General features: G+C 56.9%; 1 protein-coding gene across 28 annotated transcripts in view; it reads left to right on the top strand.

Annotated features, from left to right (window-relative positions):
• The window catches only part of KDM8 (lysine demethylase 8), a 34,902-nt gene that overhangs the window by 7,679 nt on the left and 12,179 nt on the right, over positions 1-15,044 (top strand). For 15 of the 28 annotated variants that reach the window (XM_047837401.1, XM_047837399.1, XM_047837396.1 and 12 more), the window contains exons 2-8: positions 2,038-2,563; positions 4,043-4,192; positions 4,982-5,148; positions 6,229-6,361; positions 8,980-9,024; positions 13,809-13,958; positions 14,891-14,983. In XM_047837401.1, the coding sequence (XP_047693357.1) occupies positions 2,072-2,563; positions 4,043-4,192; positions 4,982-5,148; positions 6,229-6,361; positions 8,980-9,024; positions 13,809-13,958; positions 14,891-14,983 (1,230 nt within the window). In that variant the 5' untranslated portion in view covers positions 2,038-2,071. Of the gene's footprint in view, positions 1-2,037; positions 2,564-4,042; positions 4,193-4,981; positions 5,149-6,228; positions 6,362-8,979; positions 10,247-10,276; positions 10,417-11,045; positions 11,123-12,233; positions 13,386-13,665; positions 13,959-14,247; positions 14,399-14,890; positions 14,984-15,044 lie in introns of those variants that run through there. The other 13 variants (XM_047837408.1, XM_047837412.1, XM_047837416.1 and 10 more) reach the window with 13 other exon arrangements.

The following is a 15,044-nucleotide window of genomic DNA, read 5'->3' as shown; positions in this document are numbered from 1 at the left end:
TTTTCGTAAAGTTTTATTGGAACGCGGCCATGCCCATTTGTTCACATCCTGCGAAAGGCGGCTTTCACGCTACAGTGGCCGAGTAGCGACAGCAGTGACCGCGTGGCCTGCCAGGCCTAAAACGTGTAACATCTGGCCTGTACGGAAAAAGTCTCCTGGCCCCTACCTAGCGTAGAGCAGTCTCTGCAAAAAGCATGATGGTCCCTATTTCTTAGCATCGTGAGATAGACGGCGGGTGGAACAGCTGTTAGTATACCCAGAGCGCAGCGGCACAGGTGACCAATCAGAGGTGAGCAATTACAAACCTGTGAGAACCTATTCACCTATTAGTGCTTACGCGTTAGGACCGGCCTGCCGTCCGCATAGAAGAGCACCAACTATGATGTTTTTCCTTTCTGTGTAGGTTTTCTGTACTCCCAGGGTTCTTCCCGAGAAGTTAAGACCCCATTCCTTCAATAGCCTTAGTTGAGTGCCCACCGGGAGCCGGACTTTAGGGAAATGGAGAGAAATGAGGCACGTTCTTGCCTCGGAGAAGCTTGCCAGCTAGTCCTGGAGAGACAGACATGTAAGCCATCAGAGTGTTGGCAGGCTTCCCAGAGGGGATCATTTAAGGTGGGCCTCGAAGGTTGGATAGGAGTTTGCCAGAGAGGAGGGATGTTGGAGGCATTCCAGTTAAGGACAACATACGTTCCTGTCTGAATACACATTTATCCCGTGCCCACGGTGAGACTGGTATCGTACCAGGCCCTGAATGTAGGGGTGACCCCAGACAGACGGGGGCCCTGCCCTCACAAGAGTTTACCCTTGGCAGAGAAGACCGTTGTAGAGTCATTCACGTGAGACGTGTGTCACAAAGGACACGTGTGGAAAGCCGTGGGAACCTGTAAGGGAGATGTCTGCGTGGTCTCTCTCTTTATAGAAAGTGACTTTATGTATATTTTTATTATTTTTATTGCTTTCTGATTTTTTTAAATCTTTTAATATTTTATTTTCATCATGGTAAGTGTACTCCTTAATCCCCATCTCCTGTTCCCCCCATCCCTCCACACCCTTCCCCTCTGGTAACCATCAGTTTGTTCTATTTGAGAGTCTGTTTCTTGGTTTGTCTCCCTCTGTGTCTCATTTTTCCTTTGCTCATTTGCTTTGTTTCTTAAATTCCACATGAGTGAAATCCTATGGTGTTTGTCTTTCTCTGACTGATTTCGCTTAGCATAATACTCTCTAGTTCCATCCATGTTGTTGCAAATGGCAAGACTTCAATTTCTACGGCCGAGTAACATTCATTGAATATGTATATACCGCATCTTCCGTGTCCATTCATCAGTCGATGGACACCTGGAATCTTTCCTTAATTTGGCTATTGTAGATAATGTTGTTATAAACATAGGGGTGCATGTATCCCTTTGAATTAGTGTTTCTTTGTATTTTGGGGTAAATACCCAGTAGTGCAATTACAGGATCATAGGGTAGTTCTGCTTTTAACTTTTTGAGGAACCTCCATACTGTTTTCCAGAGCACGAGTTTGCATTCCCACCAACAGTTCGCAAGGCTTCCTGTTTCTCCAGACCCTCACCAGCATCAGTTGTTTCTTGTGTTTTTGATTTAGCCATTCTCACAGGTGGGAGGCGGAATCTCGTTATGGTTTTGATTGGCATTTTCTAATGATGATTGACATTGAACATCTGTTCACGTGTCTTTGGCCATCTGGATGTCTTCTTTGGAGAAATGTCTGTTGATGTCTCCTGCCCATTTCTTAACTGGGTTTATTTGCTTTTTGAGTGTTGAGTTGCATCGGTTCTTTATGTATTTTAGATACTAAGCCTTTATCGGATTTGTAAATTTGCAAATATCATCTCCCATTCCGTAGATTGCCTATTAGTATATACATTAAAAATCTCAGTGGGTGACGTTTTCGCTACTGGATATCATCACAGCTCTAGCTCCCCCCTCCCCAGTTTGATTTTATGAAAATCTACAAATGTATGTGTTTGGGCACGCGACACGCTGTTCTGCTCTAACTGTTCTTTCTTCCCGCAGCACCGTCGTCACGACCCGGCCGGCAGAGGGCCCCATGGCCGAGGGCGACCGGGAGCCCCTGGCTGGAGCCGGCACCCTCCGGGAGGCACTCAGGGCGCTCCTGCCCCCCACTAAAGAGGAGCTGACGCTGCAGCTCGGGGAGAGGGTGGAGCGCAGCGTGGTGCGGCTGCTGCGGGAAGCGGTAGAGCTGTTCTGCGGCGGCCGTGGGGGCGAGTGTCTGCAGGCCAGCGAGGCCATCCTGGACTACTCCTGGGAGAAACTCAACACGGGCCCGTGGCGCGACGTGCACAGAGACTGGCGCCGCGTGTACGCCTTCGGCTGCCTCCTGAAGGCCGTGTGTCTGTGCGAGGAGCCCGGGGACGCCGGCGCCGTGGCCGCAGCCCTGAGAGTCTGCGACATGGGTCTGCTGATGGGGGCGGCCATCCTCGGGGACATCCTCACTAAAGTCGCGGCCGTCCTGCAGGCGCACCTCCCCTCGGGAAAGAGGCCCGCCCCGGGCCCGGCCCAGGAGCAGCCCCACGAGAAGGTATCTGGGTGGGATTGCCGCCTGCCACACCTCAGGTGCCCCGCCGGTCCTGTTTTTCTAGAAGGAAGGAGTCCGCTCTCCCTGGGGGGTGAGGCCTCGCGGCATGAAAATAGCGTCTCCGTGGATTCGGAAGGGGAGGCGCTTGGCGTGATTTCCGATCCCCCCCCCCGCCCCCAGTGTCTACATAAGCAGTGCCCTTTCAGGAGAGAGGGAGGTGGACGCGCTGTGGCTCCAGAGAGCAGCAGCCCAGAGGGACACATGGGCCCACACCTTCCAGCTTGCTCTTGGTCAGCCCCTGGAAACTCGCCCCTTTCCTGGCTGCCTTGCTCTCCGTGCCACCGCGTTTGGGCCACGTGCTACATCCAGCCATCTCCCATTCCTGTGACTGCTGGGTGCCGCCCCCAGGGTCCCGGCATGTGGCCTTCCCAGTGTTTAGCGCATGAGGACTACCCTGCAGGGCGGAGGCCAGGCTTCGGGTCCCAGCGCTGACACGCAGACCTCACTTACCCTATCTCTAGGCGTGTGGGAAAATGCTCGGCCTCACCTGTGGTTAAAAAAAAGGCAAGAACAGTGAGGTAACATGTCTGGCCGTGAAATTGACAAAGGAGGGTTTATGCAATACCGGTGCCACGGAGGATGCCAGGGGGCCAAGGGCAGGGTGCGTGGGTTGACCTTTCAGAGGGCAGGGCAGACATGCAGACCACGGGGGGCAGATGCCAGTGTCCTTTGACCCGGAGTTTCACTGTTCACTGCCCTTTCCTACGCCAGCTCTGTCCCAAAGGAACACAGAGGTGGCCCCGTGCCCAGGGTGGGGCTCACGGTGCGGGTGGTGGTGGGCAGTGCGTGTAGCCGAGGGGGTGAGAGCTCAGGTCTGGAGTCGGCCTGCCGGGCCACGTTCCCACCAGCTGCCCACCGCCTGTGAGTCGGGCAGGTGTCTTGACTCCTCTCTGCCCCCTGCGCTCCCATGCCTGTAAGGGGGAGGGGTTTGCTCGGCAGCTTTACGGCACCAGCGGTGGCCTAGATGTGCCAGGCGCCGACAGAAGGGCCTGTTCTCCTGGAGTCTGGGTTACAGAGAGGCTGTTACAGAATGTGTTCTCCGTGCGGGGGGGAAAGGTGGGGGAGGCAGCTCCGCTCACGGTGCTCAGGGAGGTGCCTCTGACGAGGGCGTGAGAGGAAATGAGAGCAGAGGGTATAACAGGGATGGTGAGCACGAGGCCGCGTGCACGGCCTGCAGGTGAGACTGGTAGTGTCACTGCCGCGGGGTCAGAGCTGGCGCACACGCGTGCAGTGGGGGGGGGCAGAGCTGACGCACGCGCATACAGCAGAGGGGGCGGGGTCAGAGCTGGTGCACAGACGTGCAGTGGGGTGGGGCAGAGCTGACGCACACACGTGCAGCAGTGGGGGCAGAGGGAGCGGACGCTCCTGCCAGCGATCCTGGGCACTTCACGTGTGACACCTAGTCTCCCGGTCATGTAACAGAGGAGGAACCTGAGGCCCCAAGACACTAACTTGCTCAGGTCACTCAGTTGGGAGGTGGCTGGGAAATTCCGGCACAGCCCCTCAGAAGACATCGCGGGGACTGAGTGGCAACGTGGAAACGTGGCTCATTCGTCCTGCATATTCCTGCCGGTGGGTCAACGGCCCTCTCCTCACGAGTGACAGGATGGGAGAGGAACGCATAGTAATGACAGAGTACTTTAACATCAGACGGCATTTGGGGTCGTAACGTCTCCTCTGCGGAGTTTCTGTGAAAGCCTCACGTTCCTTTTACAATCAAATAGATGCTTTATCTACTCTTTCTTTTTTAAGAAAAAAAATTTTTTTCAACGTTTATTTATTTTTGGGACAGAGAGAGACAGAGCATGAACGGGGGAGGGGCAGAGAGAGAGGGAGACATAGAATCGGAAACAGGCTCCAGGCTCCGAGCCATCAGCCCAGAGCCTGACGCGGGGCTTGAACTCACGGACCGCGAGATCGTGACCTGGCTGAAGTCGGACGCTTAACCGACTGTGCCACCCAGGCGCCCCTACTCTTTCTTTTTTAATATTTATTTATTTTTGTGAGAGAGAGAGCGTGCAAGCAGGAGAGGGGCAGAGAGGGAGGAAAAATCCCAAGTGGAGCCTAACACGGGGCTCAAACTCACAAAACCGTGAGATCATGACCGGAGCCAAAACCAAGAGTCGGACGCTTAACCAACTGAGCCACCCAGGCGCCCTGAACAGACGCTTTAAGTGATCTAGTAGGAAAGGGCCAGGAGGAGCAGGAGCAGGAGCAGCAGTGACAATGACAGATGTTAGCTGTTCCCATTCGTGACAGCCGAGCTAGCCTGGCGGGAACGGACGGACGCACGTTCCCGGCGGATGGCCCCGAATGTTAACTTTGCTGCACGTGCTGCTATTTTGTTTTGCTTTTAAACAGAAAGCGAGGCACGACCATGTTTGGATTCCAGACGTGAGGTCTGAGAGAACGGTGCCCCGGCTCCGCTGCCCATCCCTCCAGCACTTCCGGAAGCATTTTCTGGTTCCGGGGAGGCCTGTGATCCTGGAAGGCGTGGCCGACCAGTGGCCGTGCATGAAGAAGTGGAGGTGGGTGGCTGTGAGGCCCGGCAGCCTCCTCGGCCCATTTCGGGACCCGGCTTCCACCTCTCTTCCTCCCCCGGGAAATGCAGCCTCGCACACGCTTCCCGACCGGTCCCGCGTGGGCTGCTGAGGTTAAACAAGATGGCGCTGCTCCAAGTTCGCGCCGGAGGTCGTAAGATCCGTGGCGTCCTCAGCTCACTTGCGCAAAGCAGGCGTTGTAGCGAGTGCTCGCGCGGCGGTGCCGCGTTAAGTCTGTTCGTGGCATTTTGCAGGAGCTGAGCAATCCCGTGGGCCTTCTCGGGGGCCTTGCGGCTTCAGAGCAGAAGCAAGAGCCTAAGACACGTCCCCTTCTCTCTCGGAGGGGCTCTCGGGCTCGTTCCCTCCTCACATCTGCATCTGGTCTCCCACCCCGGATTCATGGTTGTAAGAGCGGCTCAGGCTGCTGGGCAGTGGCCGTAATGCCTATGGGAAGGAGCAGGGGTCTGTGAGGACGGGGGGCCGGGTCACCTGTGTCTGGGGGTCCGTGGAGGGGGCGGTTCCCGCCGAGGCTGTGGGAAGAGCTCTGGTGCAGGGGTGTTTTACCGGATTGAGCACGTGCCAGGTTTGCTCCCTCTCTGTCCGCCCTGGTTCCCGTGGGACAGGTACTGTCATCGCCTCCGTTTACAAATGGGGGCCGAGGGCTTAGAGAGGTTAAGTAACGTGCTGGAGGTCCTTGGCGTTCAGGACGCAGGCCTGTCTGCGCCCCCGCTGCACTCTCTGCCATTGGCTCCAAGGAGGTTTCCCAGCTTAGACACGAGGTGAGCAGAGAGAGAACTGGGAGTTCCTGGCCGGCAGGGAGATAGAACCGCCCAGCAAGAGCCTTGGCAGGCCAGCCCCCCTGGATCTCTCTGCAAAGCTCCGTGGTGCCAGTGGGCACGTAACCCCACGTGTCTGCACCCGAGCGCCCTCGCCAGTGCGGTGGGGGTGACAGCCTGTCCCCCAGAGGTTCTGCGAAGACAAAAGGAGACCCGTGTGAAGCACACTTAGCGGAGGGCCCGGCGAGGCTCAGCGCACAGGTGATGGTGACCGTACGCGTCTGTCTCCCAGCTTGGAGTACATCCAGGACGTCGCCGGCTGCCGGACTGTCCCGGTGGAGGTTGGTTCCAGGTACACTGACGAGGAGTGGTCCCAGACGCTCATGACGGTCAACGAGTTCATCAGCAAGTACATCAGGGATGAGGTATGTCCCCGCGCCTCCTTTCCCGTGGGGCTCACCGCAGGGAGGATGCATGACATTCGGGCACTTCAGGGCAACCTTTTGAAGGCATCCGTCTCTCAGAGCCTGTGGTCAGAAGGTGGGTGGGCCAGAGCGAGGGGGGCAGGCTGCCGGGCGGGCACAACGCGACTCATTTCAAGTCTTTTATTTAATTTAATTTTGGGCGGTATGATTCGGTGGTTTTTTAGTGTATTTGTAAGGTTTTGTAGCCATCACCAGTGTCTCATTCCAGAACATTCTCATCACTCCCAAAGAAACCCAGTAGCCATGAACAGTCATTGCCCCTTCGGCCCTCCCACCCCGTCCTCAGACGGCCACTAGCCTGCTTCCTGTTTCTGTGGGTCTCCCAATTCTGGACATTTCATAGAAATGGAATCCTATCAAACGTGGGCGTCTGTGGCCACTTCCGCTCGGCAGAGTGCCGTCTGGGTTCGTCCACGCCGTGGCCCGCCGTCAGTCCCTCGTCCCTGGCTGTGCCCAGTACCCTTCCGTTGCATGGAGACCCCACGTTGCGTTCCGGCATCGGCTGACAGCCGTTCGGGTTGCACACACTTTGGCTGGCGTGGAAAACGCCGCCGTGAGCGCTCACGTACAAGTGTTCGTCTCTCCCGGGTGTGTGCCAGAGGCGGGACCGCTGGGTTCTGTGGTGACTCCGTGTTTAACCGTTCTTGAGGAACTGTCAGGCTGTTCTCAGAAGCAGTGGTGCCGTTGTACCGTCTCAGATAAGGGCAGTGGTGGCTTCCCCTTCCCACACCCAAGGCGGCCCCGGGCCCGGGCCCTGTGAGTTCTGATCTGGTTTCGTCTGGGTCCGCTGCAGCCACAGGGCCCAGGTGGTGACCGTGCTGGCTGACGGTGTCTCCCGTTGTACGCTGTTCTACATCGTAACTGTGAGCTCCCGAGGGCCCCCCAGATCTCCCCCCACCCTGCACCATCACCCTTCCTGCCCCCATTGCTTCTCTTCCCAAGTGTCCAGCCTCCTCTGCCGGCGCCTGGTACGGTTCTCCGGGGCGCAGCCTCGTCCCGCTGCGTTCACAGACCTCTTCTGTGCCCGCGTCCCCCGCCTTCCACACCCGCCCCCACTGCGTCCCTTGTCGCCCAGACGCCTGGAGAAGGGAACCGGGCACGAGAGCACACGATGCTGCTCTGCCCCTGTGCTCGCAGGAGTGAACCCCCTTTCCGGTCCCCTTTTCCGGGAAGAAGCCCCGAGCCCAGAGCGGAGCGCAGAACCGGAGGTGCGGTTTGCCAGGGGGCAGGCAGGTTGCGCTTCGGGTTGAGGCGGGAGAGCGTTAACTCCAGCACCGTCTTGCCGGCTCTGTGGCCCAGGCTGGTTGCCGAACCTCTCGATCCTCAGTGCCCTGACTGGGATTCGTTGGAGGTTGCCGATGCCTACTTCACAGGGTCGTTGGTGAGAGTTAAACGCGGCAAGCTGTAAGCGCGGCACGGTCGGTGCCCGGTTAACCGAAGTTAGTGTCTCTGGGCCACAGTATCCATGGCAGGAGAGACCACATCACATCCGGCCGTGCCCACCTCGTAGCCCTGGTCTGGCATGTTGTAGCTTCCATAGCTGTAAGGAAGACAAGGGAATGAGGGAGAGGGTTGGAAGCACAGAGGCTCTCCAGGGATTCTAGAGAAGAGCCTTCGTGTCCTTCAACACAGTTTGAGCCCCAGAGCCCGTTAGACCCAGGCTGACTTTCGCCCTGGCTGTGGAGTAGGGGGCGGGGAGGGGCAGCCTCGCGCAAGCTCTGCCCCCACTGGCCCTTCCAGAGCCCTAGACAGGAAGCCCTTCCTCCCAGGAAGCCCCTGAGCCTTGTGGAGCCCCGTGTGGAAAGCACAGATCTTTTCATCCATCTGCTGGTGGAAATTCTCACAAGATGATCATCCCCAGGGCAGGCCAGCGTGTGGGAAGCGGGCACTGACAGTTTTGCCAGGAAGACAACCTGGGATTCACTTTTGGGAAAATAACCTGGCAGAAGCAACTGGAACTTAGAATGCTCATGCCCCTTGACTCGGTTGTTCTGCTTTTGGGAGAACATAAACGTAAGGAAGGCCCAGAATGTTAGACTGTTTGTGGAAATGCCGGGAAAACACCCTGAATGTCCACCAGCAGGGGATGGTTGACTTCATAATGATCTGTCCCGTCTATGAAACATGGACCCGTCAAAAGAATGAGGCACGTATGTCTGTGCTCACCTGAAGAGATATTCGTGATGTTGTCATTAAATGAAAAATTTTCCAAAGTAATCCATATAGTGTAGTTCCATTTTTGTTTATGAAAAAGCCTCCTATAAGTGCAGCCTCTTCATTTTCAGGGAGGAAGCTGAGTCCTGGAGCAGCCCCTACAGAGGTAGCCCCCAGATCGGCGTCTCCCCCAGGCCCAGCCTGGCCCCAGAAGGAGAGCGTCCCATTCACCCCCAGGACACAGAGGGGACCAAGCAGGATAGAACCGAGGGTCCTTGCCAAGTGGCTGTCTGGGGCCGGGTGCGCCCTGGTGCCGAGAGGCCACTAACGGCAGCACCTGGAGGGTGTCCCTTACGACTAACCAGGCTTTCTGTGTCACTTCTGGTTTTTCTCTTGCGGCTCAGCCGAGGGACGTCGGGTACCTGGCTCAGCACCAGCTCTTTGACCAGGTAAGTCTGACGCCCTCTCCTCTTGTCTTTTCCACTCTCCCTTTGTCCCACCTCCCTTCCTGAGCTCTGAGCCCAGAAGGCAGGAAAGGGCCTGACAGCCTCATCACCCACCCCACTGGTGAGCAAGGAGAACCTTGTGTGGCACCTGTGTCCTCCAGCAGCGGGCGGAGAGCAGACAAAGCTGCCAGGTGGCCAGTGAGAGCCTGGGCCTGCTGACCCCAGGGCCCCAAGACCCCGGTAGGGGGAGGAGGTGGCCCCAGCGGGTGGAGCCGGAAGTCTGAGCCGGTGTGGTCACACCTGAGGAATGGGTCTTGGGGAGCCAAGTGCGGGTGGCAGGCTCTGACCCGACCCACGAAGAGCGGGTCGCTGCCTTCCTTGGTGAGGGTTCTCTGGGCGGTCCCAGCACCGTCCTTACCCAGTGTTAGCTGTCTGTTCACGAGGCCGTCGCCCCGAGCTGGGCCCGTGTGTGCCCAGCCGGGCCCGGGTTCGTCTCCTGTGGGTCCCCAGTGCTGGTTGGCCAGATCAAAGACCCTCAGGACAGACTGGTCGAAGACTGAGAATGGAGGGGGTCTCGGGCCGGCGGAGAGGAAGAGCAGGGCCCGGCCAGGCTGGAGGCAGGACATTCCAGTGACAGGCGCTCCTGCACCGAGACTCGGGCTGCACCCTGGAGCGGGCCCCAAGTGCCGGCCACGGCCGCCTGCCTCGGAGGATTCATTCAGAAGAGCAGAGCAAGAAGGTAGTGAGGGAGGCTGGGGCCCAGCGGGGAGAGCCTTGAAGGCCAGACCAAGAAATCGGACGCGGGGGCCCCTGGGAGGTTTCTGAGCAGGAGGGGTCCCAGTGAGAGGAGGTATTCCGGGGAGATCTGTCAGGAGAGCCAGGGCAGTTGTGAGGGAGAGTGCCCGGGGGTAGAGGTCCTGCACCAGCTCTTTCTCTCCTTCACCAGTCGACCCTAAGAAGGGGGCATCACAGGCTGGCCCCACCAGCCTCCCAGGAGCTGGCAGAAACGCTCTCAGCCCCCACCTGGCAGTGTGCCCCCCACACACGCCTGTCACCCAGCGCCCTGGGTGCAGGGCTCGCTCACGAAGCCACCGTGGGAACTTGGGGGCCCGCCAGCTGGGGGGAAGCGAGAAAGGATGTGCCCTGACACGGAGGGACCTTAGCTCTGGTGGGAACAGGAAGAAAGGGCCCAGAAGATTCACAGCGATTCGTGGGTGGTAAGACCGTGAGTAGTTTTCCCTTTTTTTCTCCGCAGTTTGCAAAGTGTCTATTATAATGAGGATGTATAGTCATCATCGTGAGAAAAAATAGACTTTTTTTTTTTTTTAATTTTTTTTTTCAACATTTATTTATTTTTGGGACAGAGAGAGACAGAGCATGAACGGGGGAGGGGCAGAGAGAGAGGGAGACACAGAATCGGAAACAGGCTCCAGGCTCCGAGCCATCGGCCCAGAGCCCGACGCAGGGCTCGAACTCACGGGCCGCGAGATCATGACCTGGCTGAAGTCAGACGCTTAACCGACTGCGCCACCCAGGCGCCCCAATAGACTTTGTTTTTAAACGGAGGCACAATAAGGGAACAAAGAGAAGTGGAATCCGATTGTGTTCCATACTTTCAAAACCGTCTAGTGAGGCTGGAACCATCTGAAGGCTCATCCTGGGGAGATGATTGAACAGTTTGGACAGGTGTCAGACAGGTGCCAACTGCCCGGGGCTGGACACAGGTGGCTGGGCAGGGTTGAGGGAAAAGGCGCGGTCGAGGAAAACTCGAATTGAGACCCCGGCGACTGGTGAGCTTTGGTGGGGCTCGGGCACCACGGTGCCGCTGGGCTGGGGCTGCTCTCACTGCCTGTCCCGCCGGGGGACCCGGGCCCTGTTGGGGCTGTGCCAGCCGCCAGGAGCCTGTGTGCCGGAAATGAAAGAGGCCGGAGCAGGTGGGGGCTAGGTGGGCTGGGGTCTCTTGCCCGGGTCTCCCGAATTGGGACTTGTAGACCCTGCCTCCTGTCCTCTCTTGCTTAATGAAGGAAAGGGGAGTCCAACCGTAAGGTCCCCAGAGACCTGACCTCAGTCACACCTTCCAGGGGGACCTGAGAAGCCACAGGTAAACTTGGCTCCTTGTCCTGGAGCAGCCATTTTCCATTTTACTGCAACAAGAGGAAGCAGTTTTAGAAGCAGAAGGTGGGGGTGCCAGTGGTTCAGTCCGTTGAGCCTCTGACTCTTTTGTTGTTTAATTCTTTTTTAACATTGATTTTTGAGAGACAGAGTGAGAGTGGGGGAGGGGCAGACAGAGAGGGAGACACGGGATCCGAAGCGGGCTCCAGGCTCCGAGCTGTCGGTACCGAGCCTGACGCGGGGCTCGAATTGACAAACCGTGAGATCATGACCTGAGCCACCCAGGCACCCTAAGCCCCCGACTCTTGATTTCAACTCACGTTGTGATCCCAGGGTCATGGGATCAAGCCCCGAGTTGTGCTCCACACTGAGCATGGAATCTGCTTGAGATTCTCTCTCTCTCTCTCTCTCTCTCTCTCTCTCTCTCTCTCTCTCTCTCTCTGTCCCTCCCCTCCCCCCCCCACATACTTTCAAATAAAAAAAAAAGGTTAAAAAAAAAAAAGTAGAAGGCAGAGTGTCCGATTGCTTTTAACACAAACCTTGAGGATATTTTGCCTTTTGGAGGGCCACCCGGCTCTTTATCTCGGGTCCCCAGAGACGTGTTTTTACCCCTGCCATCCAGAGTGCTGCCTGGCGGGTCCCTGCACTGCTTTCTGGGGCCTTCTCTGCCTTCACGGAGCTCAGTGGCAGAAACCTCTTGCCCAAAAACCTCTTCCTTTTCTCCCAGGGGCCCCATGTTGTAGATTTTGGCCACCATGCCAGGCCTCCCTTTAATTATCAGGTCACATCCTGGGAGCATTCCTTTCTCTTGGGGGGTCTCTGAGTCCAGTGGCTCTGATTACACCATTCGATCAACCAGTCATATTTCAGAAATCCTGATAATGTCGTCAGGGACCAGTCAGCTTGTCAGCATTCCGCAGGCCCAGGGCCTGGCACGATCCCAGCGGGAAGCGGCTGTGTGGTGTGACGGCCTGGTGGCGGAGGAGCAGGAGGTCCCCAGAGGCCTTGGGGATCTCCTCCCATCCCCCCTACCCCTCTGGCTGACAGGACAGGGGGCCCCAGAACAGTGGACACAGCAGCCTGTCTGTATTTCTTCCTAGGCTGCTGCGGGGAGAGCATTCCAGCCATTCTGAAGGACGGATGGCTTCTCAGCAGCCCGAACCTGGAGGGGCTGCTACTGAAAGAGTGGCCAAAAGCCGGCCCGCAGCTGCCCCTTTGACCCGGGAGGCGTTACTCGGGAAATACCCGAAGAAAGTAGCAGAGGGGTCCCCCTTGTCCCCCTTTAGGGACCAAACTTGAGTTTCTGTCGAATTTCCCAAAGCCTCCGAGCCGTTTGCCCCCGCGGTAGGTGATCTTCGAGGTGATCTTCCCGACCTCGGCCTCCGTGAGGCCCCCGGCCTGTCCGCACCAAGGAGCACTGCTCAAGCTCACTGCCGGCTGGGTCGGAGCCTAAACACCCTGAAGACCGGCCCGTCCCCAGTCACTGTCGCAATGATTTTATCTTGACCTCACCAGCAGCCCTGCACAGGGCCCCCTTTCCCCACACCCTCACCACCGCTGGGCCGCATCCCTGGCCCAGTCTGCTCGTTTGATTAGTGGGAAACCGTGGCATCAGTGACGTTTCATTCAGATTTCTTCCCTAACGGGAGTGAACTCTTCCTTATGTCTAATTCATTTCTGTGTGATATCTGGGTTTTGCTCTTTGATTATTGTGGGGTCACGTACTGGGGTCCTTGTTATTTTTCCTTTTTATTTTGTATGAGCTCTCTACACTAACCCTCATTTACCACACTTCAAAAGTTTCCCACGTCAGTGGTCTTCATGTCAACGTATTTAAAATGTATGTCTTGTGATTGCTTTATCATTAGTCAATTTTGGAAAATCTTCCTCTGCGGAGATGTGATAAATCCTCAACCCCATTTTCTTTTTTGTTTTTCTTTAACTTGATTTTCAAAAAGAGTGCATTCTTTAGAAAATTACAAGTCGGTTGGCTTGTTTATGTACTTATTATTTTAATGTTTTTATTATTTTTTGAGAGAGCATGCATGCACGTGTGAGGGGCGGAGAGAGAGGGAGACAGAATCTGAAGCAGGCTCCAGCCTCCGCACTGTTAAGCGCAGAGCCCCGATGGAAGGTTCAACTCGTGAACCAGGAGATCATGACCTGAGCCAAAGTCGGATGCTTAACCGACTGAGCCACGAGACACCCCTATTTTTTTTTAATGTTTGTTTATTTTGAGAGAGAGAGAGAGAGAGAGAGAGAGAGAGAGAGAGAATCCCAAGCAGGCTGCACGCTATCAGCACAGAGCCTGATGTGGGGCTCGAACCCATGAACCCGTGAGATCATGACCTGAGCCAGAATCAAGGGTCGGACGCTTAACTGACTGAGCCACCCAGGCGCCCCAAGCTGGGTTAAGTGCAGAGCAGTGCTATCACGCTTTTCAAACAGAAAACGAAGATGCCTATGACAGGAACAAATCTGAAAATAAAATGATAACTCTTCCCTAATTAAGCTATCTATTAATTTTTTTAGTTGGTTTTTAAGTCCCCGTCCCATGAAACGTGGACACAGGCGTGTTAGCGCCGAACCAGGCAGTGTGCGTTTGGCCCGTCGACTTCTGGGCCCGTGTGTCCCCGGCCGGACTCGGCCTCCCACGTCTGCTCTGACACCCACAGATCCCGGAGCTGAAGCGGGACATCAGCATCCCCGACTACTGTTGCCTGGGCGATGGGGACGAAGAAGAGATCACCATTAATGCCTGGTTTGGTCCCCAAGGAACCGTCTCTCCTCTCCATCAGGACCCTCAGCAGAACTTCCTGGTCCAGGTTAGAGTCGCTCCAGAGCATTGGCTTTCTGCCTCCTCCCGGCCCTGCCTTGCACGGGCTGGCCACGTTATGGGTGTCTAAACGCCCAGAGAGGGATGTGGCAAAAATGAACCGGAGAGATGGCACCAGGCCCCCCGTGGGACCCTCTCTCCGGATGGGGCTGTTTCCACATGCGGTTCCCTGACCAGGAAGGACCCTCTGGGGTCCTGGCCGTGTCACCTGGGCAGAGCAGGGCTGGGCGTCATCTCGGGAGGGATCGAGTGCCTTCCCCCTGCCTGCCCTCCGACAGAACCAGGGTGGTCCCCTGCGAGCACTTCTGTCCACGTGAGAGGCTTCCCGGCCACTGGATGGTGTGTCTGGAGACCCAGACAGAGGAGCATGTGTGTTTCTTGCCAAAGGAGAGGCATCTGTTGTGGAACCACCTGATTTTTTCTAGGCGGGTAGGTTTAACAAATGAGAACATTCTCCCGGCCCAGAGGCTCTGCCCGGAGATGCTAGAGAGGCTGGGATCCGGGGCCCAGAAGCCGGACTGCTTGGCATCCACGCCAGCCCTGTCACTTGTCAGCTGGGCGAACCTGGGCCACTTGGCTTGCCTCTCTGTGCCTCAGTTTCCCTACCTGTGACATGGGGTGACGCTGAACCGCCGTGGAGGGTTGTGGGGAATTCAACAAGAGAACACACCTGGAGCAGCTGGAGGGTGGCTGCCACGGGCCGGTGCTTAGTTATCGTCGGCTACGGTCACGGAGTTACTGATTCGTGATCTGTTTGGAGGCTCAACGTATGCCTGGCCTGGAGTGTGCGTGGGAGGGCTGGGGCATTCTGGGCGCAGGGAACAGCGCGTGGAAAGGCATGGAGAGGTTTGGGAGGCTGGGGGGTTCAGGGACCTGTGGTCAGTGGGGGCGGCAGCTGACTGACGAGGCACTGTCTCGCAGGTGACGGGGAGGAAGTACATCCGGCTGTATTCGCCGCAGGAGTCAGAGGCTTTATATCCACACGACACACATCTTCTTCACAACACGAGCCAGGTGGGTACGCAGGGAACCCGGGTGATGCTGCAGCTTCCCCCCCTCCCCGCCCTGTCTCTGG

The sequence above is a fragment of the Prionailurus viverrinus genome, chromosome E3 (genome assembly GCF_022837055.1).
Source record: "Prionailurus viverrinus isolate Anna chromosome E3, UM_Priviv_1.0, whole genome shotgun sequence".
Classification (NCBI taxonomy): Eukaryota; Metazoa; Chordata; class Mammalia; order Carnivora; family Felidae; genus Prionailurus; species Prionailurus viverrinus.
This window is presented reverse-complemented; position numbering and strand designations above follow the sequence as displayed.